A 19,230-nucleotide genomic window follows, 5' to 3' on the forward strand; every position below is an offset into this window, starting at 1 on the left:
ACAAGAATGAAAGGGCCCTGGCCATCATTTTACAAAGGCCTTCTTTTACAAAGGAGCAGGCCCTTCATCTAACTAGTCTGTGAATGCTAGCCCCGACTCAAGGGCCTGTTTTTGTCCAGGCCAGGACTACATCATTCATACCTTAACGTGGACAGGAAGCATCCGTTCTCTTCTTTCTCCAAACACAGTGGCTGATTTGGCTCAGGTCGAGGTGTTTTTCCAAACTTCCCCGGCGTCTGTCCTTGGCCACCGGATCCAGAGGCTGTGTTCATCAGGTCTGGACTCTTCCCTGGCCTGGACCAGCCTGCTGGGGGACAGCCAGCATTCCCGGTCATCACGTCTGTGTGGAGCCCTCCGTGCAGGGAGGACCAGGGTTGGGGCGAGGGGGGCGTGGGGATCGCAAGGCAGCTCATTATGGCAGCTGTCCGAGGTCTCCCACCAAACTCCTCAAAGCCTTATCGGCTTGGAGGTATTTCTAATACCATTTCCGCTCATTGTTCCCTTGTGGTAATTAACAGGAGGCCAATCCCCTGCTGGGGCAGCTCTCTGCTATTGTGGTGGGAAGGGAGGGGGGTGGGTGGACGTCACAACTTGGCCTTTATCTCCCCCTGGCTGTGGGAGTGCAGCCCCTGGGTCACTTAGCAGCAAGACAGCCCAGAGCTGCAGCAGTCCCTTCAGCCTTGGCTGCCCGGGAGTATGGCCTAGGCGGGCAGCACCTGTTGTGTGACGCTGAGCTTCCCAACGGACCTGGGGATAACTGCACCCCTGCTTGCAGGAAAAGGTCTGATCTTTGGGGGGCAGGGCTGGATCAGTTCAGGGAGGAAGATCAGGACTGGTCCCAGCCCCTAGGAGAGGGGAGGTCCTCTGTTCCGGGGCTAGAAGGGCTTACTGGGAGGGTGACTCAAAGCCAGGGACCATCCAATGGCCTGCTCTCCATTGTCGCTAGGGAGTCCTGTGGCCGCCTCTGTTCACGTCTGACTTTACTGCATGTAACATACGACGAGGCAAGCCTGGAGTGAGTTTTGCGCTTACTTCTGGCTGTGTTCTGGGAGCAGCTTGATGTACCTGAGTGTTGGGAGTTTGTAGACGGTCACCTGCTCTGAGACCAAGATGTGGCTCTAGCAGACGTCGAAGTGTCCCTCCCGCATATGCATGACAGATTGGACTTGTCTCTCCTGGGTTGGATGAGGCACTGGGCAGGAAAGGTGTCACCCCCAGCAAATCTCTGGTGATAGATTCTGTATCTATTTAATAATGTTTTCAAGAGGAGAGGTGCTGTGAGGGTTTGGGGTGCGCTCTGTGGCCAGAGTCAATGGTCTCTCTCTCTGCGGGGAGGCACACTATGGGGGGCCTTGCCCGGATCTGGGGCTATTGGACTGCTGTCCATTCATCAGCTCATTGCCTGAGTAGCTCCTGGGGGCTGACACCCTGCCAGGTGCTCAGGGCATCATGCTGGAGATGGACCAGCAAATGTGGTTGTCGAGCATTCTCGACATCTGGGGCCTGTGGTAGGAACAGAAGCATTTAATAGTTCTTCCTCCCCAGGATGCTTTTGGGTGTGGAAGGATGGAGAGGCAGGGGGGATTAGGTGTGTGTTAGCTGCCGGCTGGTGCAGAAGTGCGGGGTAACGAGAGGCCAGGCAGTCCTGGGGGCATATGGACCAGAGGCAGAGCTTTCGTCCTCTGCCTGGGCTCGGGACGGCTGTTTGGAGAAGGGCACCTGGGGTCTGGCTCACAGTGATTGCTACTCTTGGGCCTGGGCTTGGCTGGGAGCTTTTTTAGGGGGGACCAGTGCTCCATGTTCAAGGCAAACAGGGACCAGTGAAGATCAATCTTTTCTCTTGCTTAAAAAAAAAACGTTTTTCCCACTTCGCACATGGACTGTAGTGCATACCAGTGGCTATCTGTGAGGCCAGTGATCAGTGATGATTTCTCCTGCCTCTCTGCAGATGATTCCTGCCAGACTTGCGAGAGTGCTGCTGGCTCTGGCCCTCACCTTGCCAGGTAGGTCTCAAACTGCTTCCATTCTTTACTCCTGTCTCAGTGTCATTTGGAAAAACTCTCTTTGAGGAATCAGCAGGTGTGTCTGGAGCTCACCTGTGTGCCCAGGCCCGTGTTAGGCATGTGTTGGGCCTGCCAGAGTCACTGGTTCATTCCTCTGGCGAAGCTTCTTCAGAGCCCTGAGCCGCTTACCTGTATTCCTCAAGGAGCAGGTGGCTGCAAGTGTCAGTCTGATTGGACAGTTAAGAAGCACAAGGGCCACACAGGACAGTCCTCTGCAGTGGGGTTGCAGGATGGGGAAGAAGGAACTCAAGAATTGGATAGAGACTGCAGAGGGCACCTAGTTGAACCTCTCAGAGTACAGACAAAGGGACTGATGGTCAGAGAGGAAAAATAAATGCTCCAAAGTCACATAAAGCAGAGATCAGAGGTCGGTTCTCCTAGGTCCCAGGAGACCTCTTTCATTGGATTACAATGTCTTTCTTCCCTTGCTGAGATACTGAGTCTGGGAATGGCAAGAGGGACCATTTTCTGACCTTGACTTGTCCTCACTTAGATCACTCAGGCCAGCAGCATTCAGCCTGCTGCTCACAGTGTAGTCTGGGGGAGAAATGGACATTTTTCGTACCCTCTACAGCTTCCTTCTAGGTGGGTCCTGTGCCAGTGGACCCAGGCAACTAGAAATTTCCTACTGCCCCATCTGACCACACAGACACACAGACACACACACGCACACACACACACACACACACACACACACACTGGAAAGGTGGCAGGAGGGTCTCCTGGGAGTTAGCATATGATCCTAGAGGAGCTAAGTCTTCATAGATTCTGTGTGTTGGACACACAGGCTAATTTGTTTCAATGTACACTGTTCAAAATATACCAGTAGATTAATGCATAAAGGTGCTCATTACAATCTACTTATATGTTAAAAATTAAAAAATGCTAAGAACCTAATAGTAGGGGCTTATACTCTATACATTCAGATGCAAAATATAGTCACTATAAATCATGTTTTGCAAGTATACACAATGGTATGGTAAATTCTTTATAATACCTGAAGAAATAGACATGTTATAAACAGTTTGTATAGGATGATCACAAATTCGTAAAAAAATCTCTAATTGTATAAATGTTGTGAAATACAACTGAAAGATAAAACTAAAACCTTGACTCTAATTACTGTTGAATGTTGGTTACAGGTGATTTTACCCTGTTTGTATTTTTCTTCTGTATTCTCCAAATTTTCTCTGATAAGCAGGCATTACATTTTAAATCAGTGAGGAAACATCATTCAAACAAACAGATATCCTGAAAATCTGTTCCTCGAGCATTGCTGTGAGTCCTGGGTCATTCTTGAGGGCCAAACGCAACAACCTGAGTCTTGTTTAGGAAGGAATGTGCTTCCCTAATTTTTATCAGGCACAGCTTCATTTCCACGAGGCTGAAGTGCTTTGGGCTGATGGTCCCAGCTTGCTCACCTGCGGTCTCTCCCTCCAGGGACACTTTGCACGAAAGGGACTGTCGGCAGGTCCCCGCTGGCCCGATGCAGCCTCTTTGGAGACGACTTCATCAGCACCTTTGATGAGAGCATGTACAGTTTTGCAGGAGATTGTAGTTACCTCCTGGCTGGAGATTGCCAGAAACACTCCTTCTCGCTTATCGGTGAGTCTGGGGCACTGAAGGGAGGGGTTCAGTTCAGATGCTAGTTAAGCTCAACCTCAGTGCGGGGTGGGGGATTGCGGGGATAGTCTTATGTAGGTGCCTGAGTTTTGCAGATTCCTGCCGAAGCGTGGATGACAATGGCCTTTCCATGACCAAGATCTTCCCTTAGCTATGTCTCTCTCTCTCTCGGGAGTCTGGTGGGGTGGAGAGAGTCTTCCTGCTTTTCCAGTGGTTTCCTGCATTGCTCTGGGTCCAGGCAGCACTTTGGGAGCTCCAAAACATCAGGAGAAGTGAGCCAGGAGATGCTCTGTAATACCCAGTGCTCCTGGCATACGGAAGGGGCCGTTGCTATGTTCACAGAGGAATTCAGGGTACCTGGCTGATGTTGAGCCCCTCACATGCTCCTGGAGGAGTGCTGGTACTTGGCCCCTGTTAGGTCTGCACCCCACAGCGGCTCTGAGATGTGCATCCGGGTGCAGCCACCCCTGTTTCACACATGAAGAGCCGAGCCCAGGGAGGTGGTATGATCCTGCCAAGGGTTGATGGTTAACAAAAGGTCGAGCTGCATTTGGATCCTGGCTTTGTCAGGATGCAGAAGGTTCCTCAGCACTAGAGAGGGAGCTCTCTGGGCCAGGGGTTGGGGGAGGTGGGGGGAGTGGGGCTGGAGGCAGTGATGGGAGCTTGTGGTTTGGCGACCCTAAGAATGAATCAGGTGTGTGTGATGGGTGAGTGAGAACGCTATAAAACTCACAGGGACGGGGTCCGCAGCCTTGAGGAGATGGCATGGCAATGGACAGACCCACACTGTTAAAGCACAGATTTCATGACATTTGGTAAAGATAGTTAGGAAGGCTTTATTCAAGAGGGACCACTGCCATGGGTTGGGGAGGGGGTTGCAGTAGGGGAGGGACGTGGGGCTTCACACCAAGTATCATAAGGCCAAGTGGGGATTCACAGCCAAAGAGCTGGGTGGGGATGAGGGGATGGAAAATTACCACGGGGAGCACATCAGGGATAACATCTGGCTAAGCCCACTCGACAGGGTTCTGGTTAAGGCAGGCTGGGTGATAAGACATTGAGGGAGGGGTGTGAGGAGCAGGTCAGATATTGAGGATGGGGGATTTTCGATTAACTGACCCCACAAGATTCTTGCCGAACTGAACTAATCAGACCAAGGACAGAGCCTGAGGTAGGGGCTTACTTGAGAGAAGCCTGATTCAGGTTTGGTCAAGGAGAGATTTGGTCAACACCCAGACCCTTCCCGAGATGCAGGCCCTGGGGCCCTTGGGGCAGTCGCTCCACCAGTCTTCCAGGCTGGATGCAGCCCTTGGTGCTCAGTGCAGGGCAAGATGGTCTGGGAGCTGCGTGGGCTGACAGCCGTCCTAACTGGGAGGCTCCTGCCACCTTCCTGCCCACCCTGCCTCTGCTGGAAAGCCTGTCTCAGTGCGACTTCAGTGGGCTGAGTTTCTCTGGGCCACCACCTTCCCTTCTCCCCTGTGAGCCCCCCCTCCCTAAGGGCAAGGACCGTGTCTCTCTCATCTTTGTCCCCTGGTGTGCGGCTCACTGGGGTCTCTGGCAACACTGAAGGTGGGGGTGGGGTGCGGATTCACACAGCACAGTGCTCTGTTGTACCAAAGAGCTGATTTTGTGAAAAGCATGGCCTGTGAGGAGACTTGGGGGAGAGGTTCCAGTTGGGCAGAGAGGACCAGGGGGCTGCATGCAGTGGGGACAGCCTGGGCACAGGGAAGAGGCTGAAAGGCATGTATGTTCCCTCAGTGCTGCCTAGTGGTTAGGTCAATGTGGCCGGCACAGTTGTTCTCAAACAACCTACCTCAGGATCGCTGGGAAGGCTGCTTAGAAACAGGTTGCTGGGTTCCATCGTCAGTGTTTCTGGATCTGTGCCTCTGGAGGGGGCCCTGCAAGGCTCATTTCCCAAGTTCCCAGGTGCTGCTGCGGCTGCTGGTTTGGGGATCAAACTTTGAGAAGCATGGGACTGGGGAGTCGTGGGCGGTGAGGCTGGTCATGGGGTGAGGCTGACATCCTGAGGGGGGGGAGTTTGTGTCCTGATTCAGCAGCACTGAGGAGCTAGTGTAGACGGATTGTGCAGCTGGAAGGATGAAGAGGGAATTGCTACTTAGCCAAAACAGTCCAGGAAGGGAAAAAGGAGGGAGTAGGGGGGTCTTGGCCTCAATAAAAAGGCAGGGGTTGACAAGGACCACAGACATCCCCAGCCACCTGGCAAATGGAGGAAGCCATTCTGAACATTGAACTTGGGGACCCCTCTTGCTCCAGAAGCAGCAGCTGCGGAGAGACTTGGGAGAGTAGTTGCAGAGAAAAAGTACCCCTGACCTTCCTTCCCCCGGAGGCTGAAGGCTGAGGACCTCCTCCCTCAGGCAGCCCCAATGTTTATTTTAAGTGGATTTCTCTACCTGAAAAAGCACAGTGCATTGACGGCAACATGGAAGGACCTTGGGGGCGTCCTGCTAAATGAAGTAAGTCCGACAAATACCGGATGATCTCACTTCCATGTGGAGTCTAAAAACGAAAAGAAAAAAAAAGCCAAAAACAAACCCAAACTCTTAGAAAAGAGATCAGATGTGCGGTATCAGAGGCAGGTGGTAGGGAGAGGGGGTATTGGAGGCAGGTGGTCACAAAGTACAAACTTCCATGTGTACGACAGAGAAGTCCTAAAGATGGGCTGTACGACTCAGTGACTCTAGCTAACACTGCTATATGGTATGCTTGACAGTTGCTAAGAGAGCAGGGTTAAGGGTTAAGGGTTCTCATCACAAGGCAAAACCCATTTCTCTCTTTTTTGTCTTGCTTCTGAATGAAAAAACCCATAGTGGCCTCTAGTATTTCCATAAGAAACCTAAAAGTTACCAGAGAGAATATCCAAGATTTTTTTTTAAATCCAACTTTTTATTTTAAGCTAATTATTGATTCACATGCAGTTGTAAAAAAAAAAAAAAAGAATAAATACTAATCTGTGTACCCCTTTACCCAGTTTCCCTCTATTAGTAACATTGTACAAAACTATCCACAACTATCCCAATTATGAAATTGACATTGAAACCATCCACTGATCTTTCTATGTGTACTCAGTTGTATGCATCTTAAAAAATCATAGTGGGGTTCTATATAGACCTCCTGCCCAAGAACCCCTCCCTAAGATGACCCTGGGGTGTCAGTCGGAATGGATATTTAGGAGTGATGGGAGAAAGATTCTGAAGGAAGAAAGAGTGACACACTTTCTGCCATGTGGCCTTGGGCTTCAGGGGATGTTCCAGGTTGGGGGACCCTACGGAGACCCAGGGATTATTGTCTTGACTCCCGGCTGTGGACTCCTTACCCTGGAGATGGATTTGAAACATGTGTAAAGAAATCTTGGGGCCAAGCACAGAGTGCATCTTCTGGGCTCAGGGAGGCCAGCATCATGTTGAACAAGTCCCCGTCCCCCACTGACACCCCACTCCAGACCCCTCCCCGCTCAGGGCTGGCCTCGGAGGCAGGCAGGGGACTCAGACTGTCACGTGTTGCCTCCTCCAGGAAGCCCCCAACCACACTGGCAATATCCAGCCCTGGGCTCATCCACTTGCGGGGCTGGTTGTTTTCCATCTCCCAGCATGATGTGGCTCTGCCCCCAGCATGAAAGGGAAGTGTAGAAAGAGCCACAATTGTGGTTAGAAAGCGGCGTGCTTGTCTGGGCGCCCCCCTGTTCACGGTGTGTTCTTAGGGAAGTGCCCGGTGCCCCCGCTGCCCCTTCCTCATCTTTAAGATGGGTACACCATGAGGATTGAGGGAGAGAAATCATTGACCGGTGTGTAGGATTACCCCCATCTTCATGGTTGAAAGCAGCCCCTTAACACAGGGTATCCACTTGTTGGGCACGAACGTGGTGGGGCCATGGGCAGCGGGGCCCTGGGGGCCATCTCTGTCAAGGTCAGGGGAGCATTAGTCCCTCCTCCCCAGCCTATCGCTTGGGTTTGTGCCCAAGGGCTGGCCTTTCTGCCCATCCTTTTCAGGCTTTCAAGGGCCAAGGAGAAAGTGCAGGGCTGTGTTAGGCCTCTCTATTTCAAAGCATTTCAGTGGGACCCCCCCCCACACACACACACTGTACCCTCCACTGGGTTCTTGTTCTTATAACAACTTGTCAGGGAGCAGTTTTCTGACAGGTAATTGGCCTAAAGCAGCGTACTGGTTCATCACACTTTTTTTTTTTTTAAGATTTTATGTATTTCTTTATTTGAGAGAGTGTCCTTGCATGAGTAGGGGGAGGGGCAGACACCCCGCTGAGTGCTGCTTCCTAGGGAGCCCAGACATGGGGTCAGGCATGCTTGGACATGGCAGTTCCAGTTTCCACATGCATGCCCGTATCCCCTCCCACACACCTCTGCCCCATTGTTCTCCAATGACATCCTGTTTCCTTGCTTCCAAACCACAAATTCCCATTCCTCTCGAGTGCCTGTGGACCTTGTTCATATCCTGGGTAAAGTGTTTATGTCTGAGTGTGAAGGACCACCTGGTGCAAAGGGCGGGGGACCCTGTCCTCAATCCTGGCTCTTGGTCAGGCCGGTCCAGCAGGCTGGAGCTATGGGGCTCCTGGCCCACTGGCACAGGGACGAGGGAGTGAGGCCCCTGGAGTCCAGGAGACCCCTGCTCAGAGAGACTGCTCTTCCTCCGGCAGGCTGAGGGATCCGGTTCCCATGCCTGCCCAGAGAGAGCCGTAGACTGACAACCCACCCTGTATGGAGTCATTTAACCCCGGGTGAGCCTTAGTTTCCATATCAGTAAATGGCGCTATTAGACTGGACCCCCATTTCTCAGGGTTTGGAAGACGATCACCTACATGAGAATCACAGGAGTGGAGGTGGGTGTCTGTTAGAAATGCATACTAGTGAGTTTCACATTCTAAGGTCCAGGAAAGCACCCCGATCTGACGGATTCCAGCTGCCAGCTTGCTCCCCAGCAGACTTCCCGCTCCAACATGGGGTGGGAGGCCCTTGTTCCCTCACAGAGCCGCCTCGGTCACGGAGTTCAAGAGGCCAGGTGAGAGACAGAGCCATGGGGGAGGACGTCCCTGGTTTGCTCTGGCCCCTTGCAGGGGAGGCCCAGCCCATCTTCTCCCCGTGGCCATAGGAAGTTGGCCCCGCTGTGCGTCTGTGGAGTGTGGGAGTCCCCCCTGGGCTCACTGGCAATTTTTAACGGCTCATCTTCCTCATAGCTGCGCATTGGGATTCTCTCCTGAGTTCTGCAGGGAGGGAAGGAAGCAGGTAAAGATAGGGCTAATTGGGAGTTATGTGAATCCAGAGTGCTGAGTGGTTATGTGAATCCAGAGTGCCGAGATGTCCCGTTAGGCAGCTTTGTGTTTGGAAAGGCGATTTAGCCTTGGAGTCAGAAAACCTGTGGATGGGCTCTGCCTAACGTTAACAGCATAAACCAGTGATTCTCAACCTGGGTGATTGTCTCCCAGGGGACATTTGGCAGTATCTGGAGACATTTTGGATTGTCACAACTTGGGGATGGATACTACTGGCATCGAGGGGGTGGGGGGTCAGGGGTCCTGCTAACTACCCTAGGATACGCTAGAAGGCCCCCACGACAAAGAAGTGTCTGGGGACAGCTGAGTGGTTCAGTGGGTTAAGCGTCTGCCTTTGGCTCAGGTCATGATCCCAGGGTTCTGGGATCGAGCCCCACATGGGGCTTCCCACGCAGTGGGGAGTCTATTTCTCCCTCTCCTTCTACCCCTCTTTGCATTGCTCATGCTCAGTCTCTCTCTCCTCCTCAAATAAATAAAAAGATCTTAAAAAAAAAAAAAAAAAAAAAAAGGAAGGGCTTGATCCCAAATGTCAGTATTGCTGGTGTGGACAAACCATGTTGTAAACTCAGGCATCGTCTTCTCTACCTATGAAGTGGAATCAGTCTAGATCAGTGTTTTTCAAACCAAGTCATAATGTATGGATTTAAAAGTAATGGGTGTAACCAGCATTTAAAGAAATTATATGGAAGAGAACAGAAAACTTTAGAAGGTGTCAGAGTGCATGGCACATGGGAAGGGTAAGTGACAGGAAGTATGTGAGTGTGTGTATATAGCCTCATGAAGTCAACTGTGTTTTTACTCTGCTTTTGGGCAAAAACATCTTAAAGCCACCTGTTTAGACCATCCCCAAGATGGTGTTTTTCTTTCTCTCTCTCTCTCTCCCTTTTTAAGATTTTTATTCTTAAGTAAACTCTACACCCAACATGGGGCTTGAACCCACAACTTTGAGATCAAGAGTCATGACCGAGCCAGCCAGGTGCCCCCATAGCGTGTTTTTCTGTACTGAAGTCTTCAGGACACACTTTCAAAAATCTCCTGGCTGCCCCCCACCCCTGCTTTGGGTGTGGAGTGATCTGCTCCTCAGATGTTCAGTGTCAGAAATCCCACAGACTCCTCGAAGTTCAGCCTCACTGAGTGTCCCAATCCCCGCTCTCCCTGGGTCCCCGGACAAGTGAAGACCTGGGCAGCCAGCTCCACCTCCCCTGACAGGGCACTCAATGCCTCACCACGTCTCCGCTCAGCAGGTGTTCCCTGCCTTCCCAATGCCTACCAGCCCTCCAGCAACACGCTCCCTGGCAGCCTTGTTCTCCGGAGCCCTTTTGAATCCCCATGAGAGGGCGGGAGATTCTACAGGGAGAGGCACTCAGGGATTCCTGTCCTTTCCAGGAACGAGATGCCTTTGGCTCAGGGGCAACATGCTGGTTGAATTACTCAGTGAGGCAGAGGCAAGACCACCCATCTATCTGCTCTGTGACACTGGGCATGATGGCAAGGGAAGTCGCACTGATGGGGAGACAGTTTCTGTGGTCATACAGGACCCAGAGCCCCCGACTTCTTGGGGTCATCATCCACCCTTTCCCACAGGCATGTGGTGAATGGAGTTGTGACTGGGTGGGCTAACTCCAGAACAGGCCCAGGAAGGGAGCTGCAAAGGCCCAGGGGCACGGAAGGCTCTGGGGAGGGATTGCCAACGGGAGGTGGTCACCAGGCTGTTCCATTTGCTTGTTTTTTCAAGATTTTACTGCAGAAATGTCCAACTGTTTAGAAATGTTAAAAGAATAAGACAGCAAGGGGCACCTGGGTGGCTCAGTCATTATGTGTCTCACTTCCACTGGGGTCATGATCCCCAGGTCCTGGGATCAAGCTCTGTACTGGGCTCCCTGCTCAGCGGAGAGCCTGCCTCTCACTCTCCCACTCCCCCTGCTTGTGTTGCTGGTCTTGCTGTCTCTCTTTCTGTCAAATAAATAAATAATCTTAAAAAAAGAAAATAACACTCATATACCCAGCACTCAGATTCTACCATTAACATTTAACTCTTATTTGTCCAATCACCTATCTCTGCGGTTGTGTTTATTTTTCTTTGCCTAATTTCTTGCTGTCAGAAGGTTTGCTTAACTGTTTATAAAGATTTGCTTGCTGCAATACTGTTCTAAGTGAAAATGCAGAGCAGGCAATCCCCTCAGGCAAACAGGACAAAAACCCCTTTAATGTGGCTAGCATCTCATTTTCCTCCTGACTGTGTGGGTCTGGAGCTCTGCAGACTGTGGTTTGTGGGCTGCGGCTGGTCTGGGGGCTTTTCCTGGGGGCCCCTGAGCTGCTAAGAATGGATCATCTAGGAATCTAGTCTTAGAATGGGCCAGTTATTTCCCTGTGACCCCCTCACTGAAATCTCACCGGAAGCGACTGTATTTTCTGGTTGGTGCGTGTGGGTGTGTGTGCGCACGCGCGCCACAGCTCATCGCTGTCCTCCAGCGGCTCCATCCAGCTCAGGCCTCAGCTGGGAACTCCTCCTCTCTGAGGTCAGTGGCCCAAACCATGGCAGCAGTACCTCATGCTAGCAAACCTTCACGTCTCCTGCACTTAGTTCCACAGACATTCTTTTTTTTTTTTTTTTAAGGTTTTATTAATTTATTTGAGAGAGAGAGCAAGAGCAGGAGCAGGTGAGGGAGGTAGTGTAGAGGGAGAAGCAGACTCCCTGCTGAGCAAAGGCCCTACACGGGACTTGATCCCAAGATGCTGGGATCATGACTAGAGCTGAAGGCAGCTGCTTAACCAACTGAGCCACCCAGGCACCTCAGTTCCACACACATTCTTGCCTCTTCTTTTGCTGAGCGGCCTGAGGCCGCACTCTTCTAGGAGAGGGACTGTTTCCTCATTTCCAAGGTTAACTTCTTCGCCTGGGTCCTTTGCCCTATTTCTGCAGGTTCCCTCATACACTGAACCCCATCTTCGACCCCCTTTTCTCCAGCATCTTCCATCTCTATGTGCACTGCTGCCCTTTCTCATTCCTATTTTCAGCAACTTCCCAGTCTCCAAGGCTGGAGACTCCGCCTCCACGTTGTCCCTTCTGGCTCCTTCACCTCCGTGGCCAGTTGGTAATCTTCGAAGACCGCCAGTTCTCAGGGCCTCGTGGTGGGATTAGTCTCCATGGTGCTGGGGTCACTGGGGCTCCTGCTTGTTCTCCTGCTCTCAGGTCACTGCCCCCACCCTGTCCTCTGGGTTGACCCCTCACAACAGAACCCTTGTCTCATGTGTTCGCCTAGTCACACATCTCTCGTGGCAGTATCGATCATTTATCGCCTCCTTCCTGAGATTCCCACGAGGAGTGAGGCACTTTGCCAGCAGGAGTTCTAAATGTCTCCCAGAGCATCACATTCAATAAACTTAGACAGAACTCATGAATCTCTCTCTCTTTTTTTTTTTAAGATTATTTATTTATTTATTTGTCAGAGACAGGGAGATCCCAAGCAGGGGGAGCAGCAGAGGGAGAGAGAGAAGCAGACTCCCTGCTGAGCAGGGAGCCTGATGCGGAACTCAATCCCAGGACCCTGGGATCATGAGTTGAGCCAAAGGCAGACAAGAGGCAGCCGAAAGCAAGAGGCAGGGCTGGATGAGAGCTCCATGTTCCGACTCCCACTGAGCTGCCCCAGTGTCCCATGAGTTTCCATTTAAAACAAAGAGCCCAGGGATTCTGATTTGGGTTGTCCTAAGAGAACAATTTATATAACTCTATCCTAGGGTATCTGTTACAGATAACTCACAATGTGGCTTTTATTTGCCTCCTTACAGTATAGTCAATTACTTCCTGCTTCTTTTACTTAGATGATAAGCTCCCAGGGACACCTGGTTGGCTCAGTTGGCTAAGTGTCTGCTTCGGCTCAGGTCATGATCCAGGGTCCTGAGATCAAGCCCCTCATCAGGGCTTCTGCTCTGTGGGGAGTCAGCTTCTCCCACTGCCTGCCATTCCCCCTGCTTGTACACTCCCTCTCTCTCTGTCAAATAGATGGATAAAATCTAAAAAAAAAAAGATTGTAAGCACCAGAAGGGGTCATGCTTTTATGGTTTTCTTTTGAGAAGAAGAAACTATTGGCGGGCTATATATCCAGAAGGCATTCAATAAATATTTTTAGATGAATAGAAAATGAGTGAGTAAATGGTATTTTGGGGAAGATTTTATTGCCCATTTAAGTCCTTACATGGTGGGGAAAGTTTTCCATGGAGATGAGATTTTCTGATGTACATAAGATGATTAGAAATAAATATCCTAACTTTTTTTGGTAATAATCCATGATACTGACTCTTTTCTCTTTCAGGGGGCTTCCAAAATGGTAAAAGAGTGAGCCTCTCTGTGTATCTTGGAGAATTTTTCGACATCCATTTGTTTGTCAATGGTACTGTGCTGCAGGGGACCCAAAGGTAAGTCTGAAGCCCAGAATGTCTGCAATGTCTGAGTTAAAAAGGACAGGACGCTGGGACGGGTGGTGGGGTTTAGGGTGCTGGTGCCTGGGTGGCTCAGGCAGTTAAGCGTTTTGCTCAGGGCATGATCCTGGGGTCCTGGGACTGAGCCCCACATCAGGCTCCCTACTCCGAGGGGAGTCTGCTTCTCCCTCTGCCTACTGCTCCCCCTGCTTGTGACCTCTCTTTCTCTCACACTGCACTCCCTCCCAATAAATAAATACAATCTTTAAAAAAAAAAAAAAAAAAAAAAAAGGACCCTTGCAACCTCCTTGTTTTTTCGGCTGAGGGAGCTGGGGCCCAGAGAGAGGAAGTAAATGTGCCCAGGGAAAGCAAGAGGCAGGTCTGGGTGAGAGCTCTGTGTTCTGACTCCTGGTCTAGACCCTTAGTGACTTTGCACCAAGGTCCCAACACTAGACCAAGGAGTTGGGGTTGAAAGGTGGGAGAGACACCCAGGAAACACACAAGACTCACACTTCCCAAACTCATCCTTGTCCCTCCAGCATCTCCATGCCCTATGCCTCCAACGGGCTGTACCTGGAGACCGAGGCTGGCTACTACAAGCTGTCCAGTGAGGCCTATGGCTTTGTGGCCAAAATTGATGGCAGTGGCAACTTTCAAGTCCTCTTATCAGACAGATACTTCAACAAGACCTGTGGGCTCTGTGGCGACTTTAACATCTTTGCTGAGGATGACTTCAGGACGCAGGAAGGTAAGTGTCTCTCGGATACCATTTCCCTGGAGTTGTGGTATTGTTTGTCATTTCCCTGCTTACAAAACCTTCACTAACACCCCTCCCCAGGCATATCATGTTTATTCTGCCCACCTTAGCTCTGAGCGTTCCACCCCACTGCCTAGACCTGCCCCCAAACCACATCTTGGAGGTTGGTTGGTTCATCTTGGCTTGGTTCAACTTGGATTTGCCCGCTTGGTTCATCTTGGCTTGGTTCAGCTTGGATTTGCCCGCAGAAGCTTATACAGGGTAGGTGGTTGGTAGTTGCTGAATGGTTTCAACAGATTCTTCCAAATGAGTACAATAGGACTTCATGGAGGAGGTCTATAAAGGGAGGTCCGTAGTCCAAGAAGGCCAGTCTATGTGTGTGTTCATGAGCAATAGAATATGGACAATGTGGAAACCACTACTTATCTTTAATTGTCTTTTGATAACTTCAATTATGTGAACATTTAATCAGTGATGCTTCCTTACAGAAGCTAAACGTTTGTACATAAGTTCTTCTTCTTCCTTATGGCCCAATTACCCTCTGATTAAGGGGTGAGCGGTGAGCATCTAGAGAAACAGTTGACTGTTCCTTTCATTTCACTGTATATGTTGGAAAATAGTAAGATCATTTGTTTTCATCTTCTCCAGCATTGATTACTCAAAATTTGTATCATTCGATATGTATGCTTTTAAGGCTATACATTTTCCTCTAAATGTCATCTTAGCTACACCAATTATGGTATTTTCATTTAGTTCTATGGATTTTCTAATTGCCATTGAATTCTTTCTTAACCTGTAGAGCATGTTCAAAATTTCCAGATGTTTAGGATTTCTAAAGTTATCTTTTGTAACTAAATTGATTTCTAATTTAGAAATTTGGGGAGATTTGTTTGTAACCTCCTAGATGATCATTTTATGTTCCAAAAGAATGTGTTCTTTGATTGGTGCAGGATTCTGTATATACTTGTTGAATTAAGTTTGTTAATTATGTTATGCAAATATTCTACATATTTACTACTTTATGTCTTCTTCAACTACTAAGGGAAGTTGAAGAAGACATAAAGTAGTAAATATGTAGAATAGCTTATCTACAGCTATGTATAGTAAATATGTAGAATTGCTTATCTACAGCTAAGAAAGCTGTATTAAATTTTTCTGCAGTGGTGGTGAACTTGTCAATCACTTTGTGTAATTCTATCAAGTTTCCTCTATATATTTTGAAACTTTGCAATTAGATTTTAGAAATATTGAATCTTTCTAGTGAACTGTTCCTTTTATGTAATGACTTGCCATTTTAAAATAATGCCTTATGCCTTAAAATCTGACATTAATATATAAATACCTCACTTTTTTTTAGGTATTTGCTTGACATATTTTTTCATACTCAACTGGTCTGTGTGGTTTTGTTTCAGATGTATTACATGAAAGAAGCACATAATTGGGTTTTATTATTTTTTAAAAAATTTTATTTATTGATTGGACAGACAGAGATCACAAGTAGGCAGAGAGGCAGAGAGAGAGAGGGAAGCAGGCTCCCTGCTGAGCAAAGAGCCCGATGTGGGGCTCAATCCCAGAACTCCGGGATCATGACCTGAGCCAAAGGCAGAGGCTTTAACCCACTGAGCCACCCAGGTGCCCCTATTATTATTATTTTTAAAGGTCAGATTTATCAAGGTATAAGTCATATACAGTAAAGGCCACTCTTCCAGGTCTAAGAGCTTTCAGGAAAGTGGAGACCCATGGAACCACCACAAACTAAGGAACAGCGTCCTCCCTCCAGAATTCTTGTGCTCCTTTGTAGGTGAACTCTCCATGAGCCCCTAGCCCTGATAGCCACTGCCCTTTTTTCTGATCCAGTAGTTTTGATTTTTCCAAAGTTCATGTAACTGTGATCATACTAGGAATACTTTGCCTTCCATGTCTGGCTTCTTTCACTTAACATCATCCCTTAGAGATCCATCTGTGTGGTCGGATGTATCAGGAGACTGTTCCTGTCAGTTGTTGAAGGGTACTGCTACAGTGCATTTATCCATGCACCAGGGAAGTGTCTAGTCTTAGGCAATTATGGATAAAGCTGCTATAAACAGTCATGCAGGGGCCTGTGTAGATCAGTCGGTTAGGCATCTGACCCTTGATTTCAGTTCAGGTTATGATTTCGGGGTCCTGAGATCAAGTTCTGTGCTGGTGTGGGGCCTGCTTAAGATTGTCTCATTTGCCTTCCGCTCCCCCTCCCCCAAATTCATGTATAGGGTTTTTTTCTCCATTTTAAAAATTGTGGTAAACAGGGGCACCTGCGTGGCTCAGTGGGTTAAAGCCTCTGCCTTCAGCTCGGGTCATGATCCCAGGGTCCTGGGATTGAGCCCCCAATCGGGCTCTCTGCTCAGCAGGGACCCTGCTTCCCTGTGTCTCTCTGTCTTCCTGCCTCTCTGCCTACTTATGATCTCTGTCTGTCAAATAAATAAATAAAATCTTTAAAAAAAATTGTGGTAAACACACATAAAGTGATATTGACTGTCCTACTCATTTTTCAGTACACACTTCAATGGCATTAGGTACATTCACACTTTGATGCAATCAATTACAGTGTCTGTCTCCGGAACTCTTTTTCTCTTGCAAAACTGAAACTCTATACCCATTAAGTAATAACTTCCCATTCGGTCCTCCTCTTTCCCAACCCTGGCCACCACTATTCTACTTTCTGTCTCTGTGATTCTTACTACTCCAAGTACCTCATGTAAATGGAGTCATACAGTATTTGTCTTTTTGTGACTGGTTTATTTCGCTTAGCATAATGGCTTTACTATTCATCCATGTGTTGAGGCATATATCAGAATTTCCTTTTTTTTTTTTTGTATTTAAATCACTTATTTGAACACAGGCATTGTTTTAAATTTGTACCTTGTGGGTTTTTGTTGTTTTTTTTTTTTTTGAAGATTTTACTTATTTGACAGAGAGAGATATAGTGAGTGAGGAAACACAAGCAGGGGGAGTAGGAGAAGGAGAGGCAGGCTTTCTGCTGAGCAGGGAGCTCAACATGGGGCTTGATCCCAAGACCCTGGGATCATGCCCTGAGCCAAAGGCAGATGCTTAAGGACTGAGGCACCAAGGCACCCCTAAATTTGCACCTTGTTTTGTAACACATTTCAGCATCTAGAGAACAGCCTTGAAAACAACAGCAGACAAGGATTATTTGTCAACAATTTAACAAAGTGCTTAAGGCCCATTTGTGTCAGAAACACAGTGCCAGTCACAATGAGCCCCAAAGTAAGTGCTAATAGACTCGCAAATGTGCCTGCAGAGTAAAATAGTACATGTTTATGCTATACGTGTAAGTGGGATATTCTGAAGTAGTATCACTATTAACAATAAACCCTTAGGAAGAAAGTCACTTTTTTATTGCAGTATAACCAACATCCAGTGTTATCTTGGCTTCAGGTGGACAACGTAGTGATTCAGCACTTCCGCACATTACTCAGTGCTCATCGAGATAAGTGTAATCACCATCTGTCACCAAACCATGTTTTACTGTCTTATTCGCCATATTCTCTGCATGCTGTACTTTTCACCTCTGCGACTTATTTATTTTTTGACTGGAGGTTCATACTCCTTCATCCCCTTTAGGTCAGAATTTCCTTCATTTTTAACCTGAATGTACATTGTATGTATCTACCACGTTTTGCTTATCCATTCATGCCTTGATGGACACTTGGGTTGTTTCCATGAGTCGCCAGAGTGAATAATGCTGCAACAAACCGGGGTGTACGCATAATTTTTTCAACACCCTACCTTCAGGGGTGCCTGGGTGGCTCAGTTGTTAAGCATCTGCCTTTGACTCAGGTCATGATTTCAGGGTCCTGGGATCAAGCCCCATATCAGGCTCCCTGCTCAGTGGGAAGCCTGCTTCTTCCTCTCCCACTCCCTCTACTTGTGTTCCCTCTCTTGCTGTTTCTCTCTCTGTCAAATAAATAAAGTCTTAAAAAAAAAAAAAAAAGACCCTGCCTTTAGTTCTTTTGGGTAGATATCCAGAGTTTGAATTGCTGAATCAGGTGGCAGTTCTTTTTTATTTATTATTTATTACTTAAAAAAAAAAAAGGTTTTCTTTATTTATTTGAGAAAGAGAACACATAGGGAGAGCGAGAGGGAGAAACAGGCTCCCTGCTGAGCAGGAAGCCGGATGCAGGACTCAATTCCAGGACCCCGGGATCATGCCCTGAGCCAAAGGCAGGCACTTAACTGACTGAGCCACCCAGGCATCCCTCATTCTTGTTATTTTAATGTAACCTAAACTCTCCTGTCTTCTTACTAGGAAGTTTTATATCCTCTTTTCGTTTATTTTATATTCAGTTGTGGTGCTGGTGTATTTGGATTTCCATTAACCATCTTATTTTATGCTTTCTACTATTGCTGCTTTTTAAAATGTTACTTCTCTCCTCACTACTTCACTGACCCTTGTACCTTTTTTGAATACCACCAAATCTGGTGTTATTATTATAGCTTGACACAATCAGTGCTTCTTTAGATGTCCCTTCATGTTTAACAGATTCTTTGCTCATAATTTCCTCTTGTATCTTATTCTTTTTTTCTAGGTTCAATTTCTACTTTTTTAAACAATATCCCTCAGTTCTTCCTTCTTTCAGGGTCTGATAGTGATAACAGCGGTAACTGGAACAAACACCCCCTCATTCTTACACGATACTTTAGCTAGGTATAAAAGTCTAGGACATCAGTTATTTCTCATAGTACTTTAGAAGATGCCACTCCATTGTTGTTCCGGAGAAGTAGATTGTCAGTCCAACTGTTATTTCATTGCAGGTAATATCTTTTATCTTTGTACACAAGTCATCTTAAATTCTGAAATTTCACTATGTTATCTAGATGTGTGCTTTATTTTTATTATCTTTTTAAAAATAGATCTTATGTATTTGAGAGAAAGGAGAGAGAGAGAGCACATGTTGGGAGGAGTGAAGTTAAAGGGAAAAGCAGGCTCCCTGCTGCGCAATGAGCCCAGTGTGGGACTCAATCCCAGGACTTTGGAAACATGATCTGAGCCAAAGGCAGATGCTTAA

At 48.1% G+C, this 19,230-nt stretch overlaps 1 protein-coding gene across 1 annotated transcript in view; it reads left to right on the forward strand.

The window, feature by feature from the left end:
- The first annotated feature begins 563 nt into the window (after positions 1-563).
- The window catches only part of VWF (von Willebrand factor), a 135,473-nt gene continuing 116,806 nt past the window's right edge, over positions 564-19,230 (forward strand). The window contains exons 1-5 of the mRNA XM_004766734.3: positions 564-781; positions 1,949-2,003; positions 3,504-3,668; positions 13,302-13,404; positions 13,947-14,155. Of these exons, the coding sequence (XP_004766791.1) occupies positions 1,949-2,003; positions 3,504-3,668; positions 13,302-13,404; positions 13,947-14,155 (532 nt within the window). The 5' untranslated portion in view covers positions 564-781. The remainder of the gene's footprint in view (positions 782-1,948; positions 2,004-3,503; positions 3,669-13,301; positions 13,405-13,946; positions 14,156-19,230) is intronic.

This window comes from Mustela putorius, unplaced genomic scaffold, assembly GCF_011764305.1.
Source record: "Mustela putorius furo isolate JIRA1106 unplaced genomic scaffold, ASM1176430v1.1 tig00003988_pilon_pilon_pilon, whole genome shotgun sequence".
Lineage (NCBI taxonomy): Eukaryota > Metazoa > Chordata > Mammalia > Carnivora > Mustelidae > Mustela > Mustela putorius.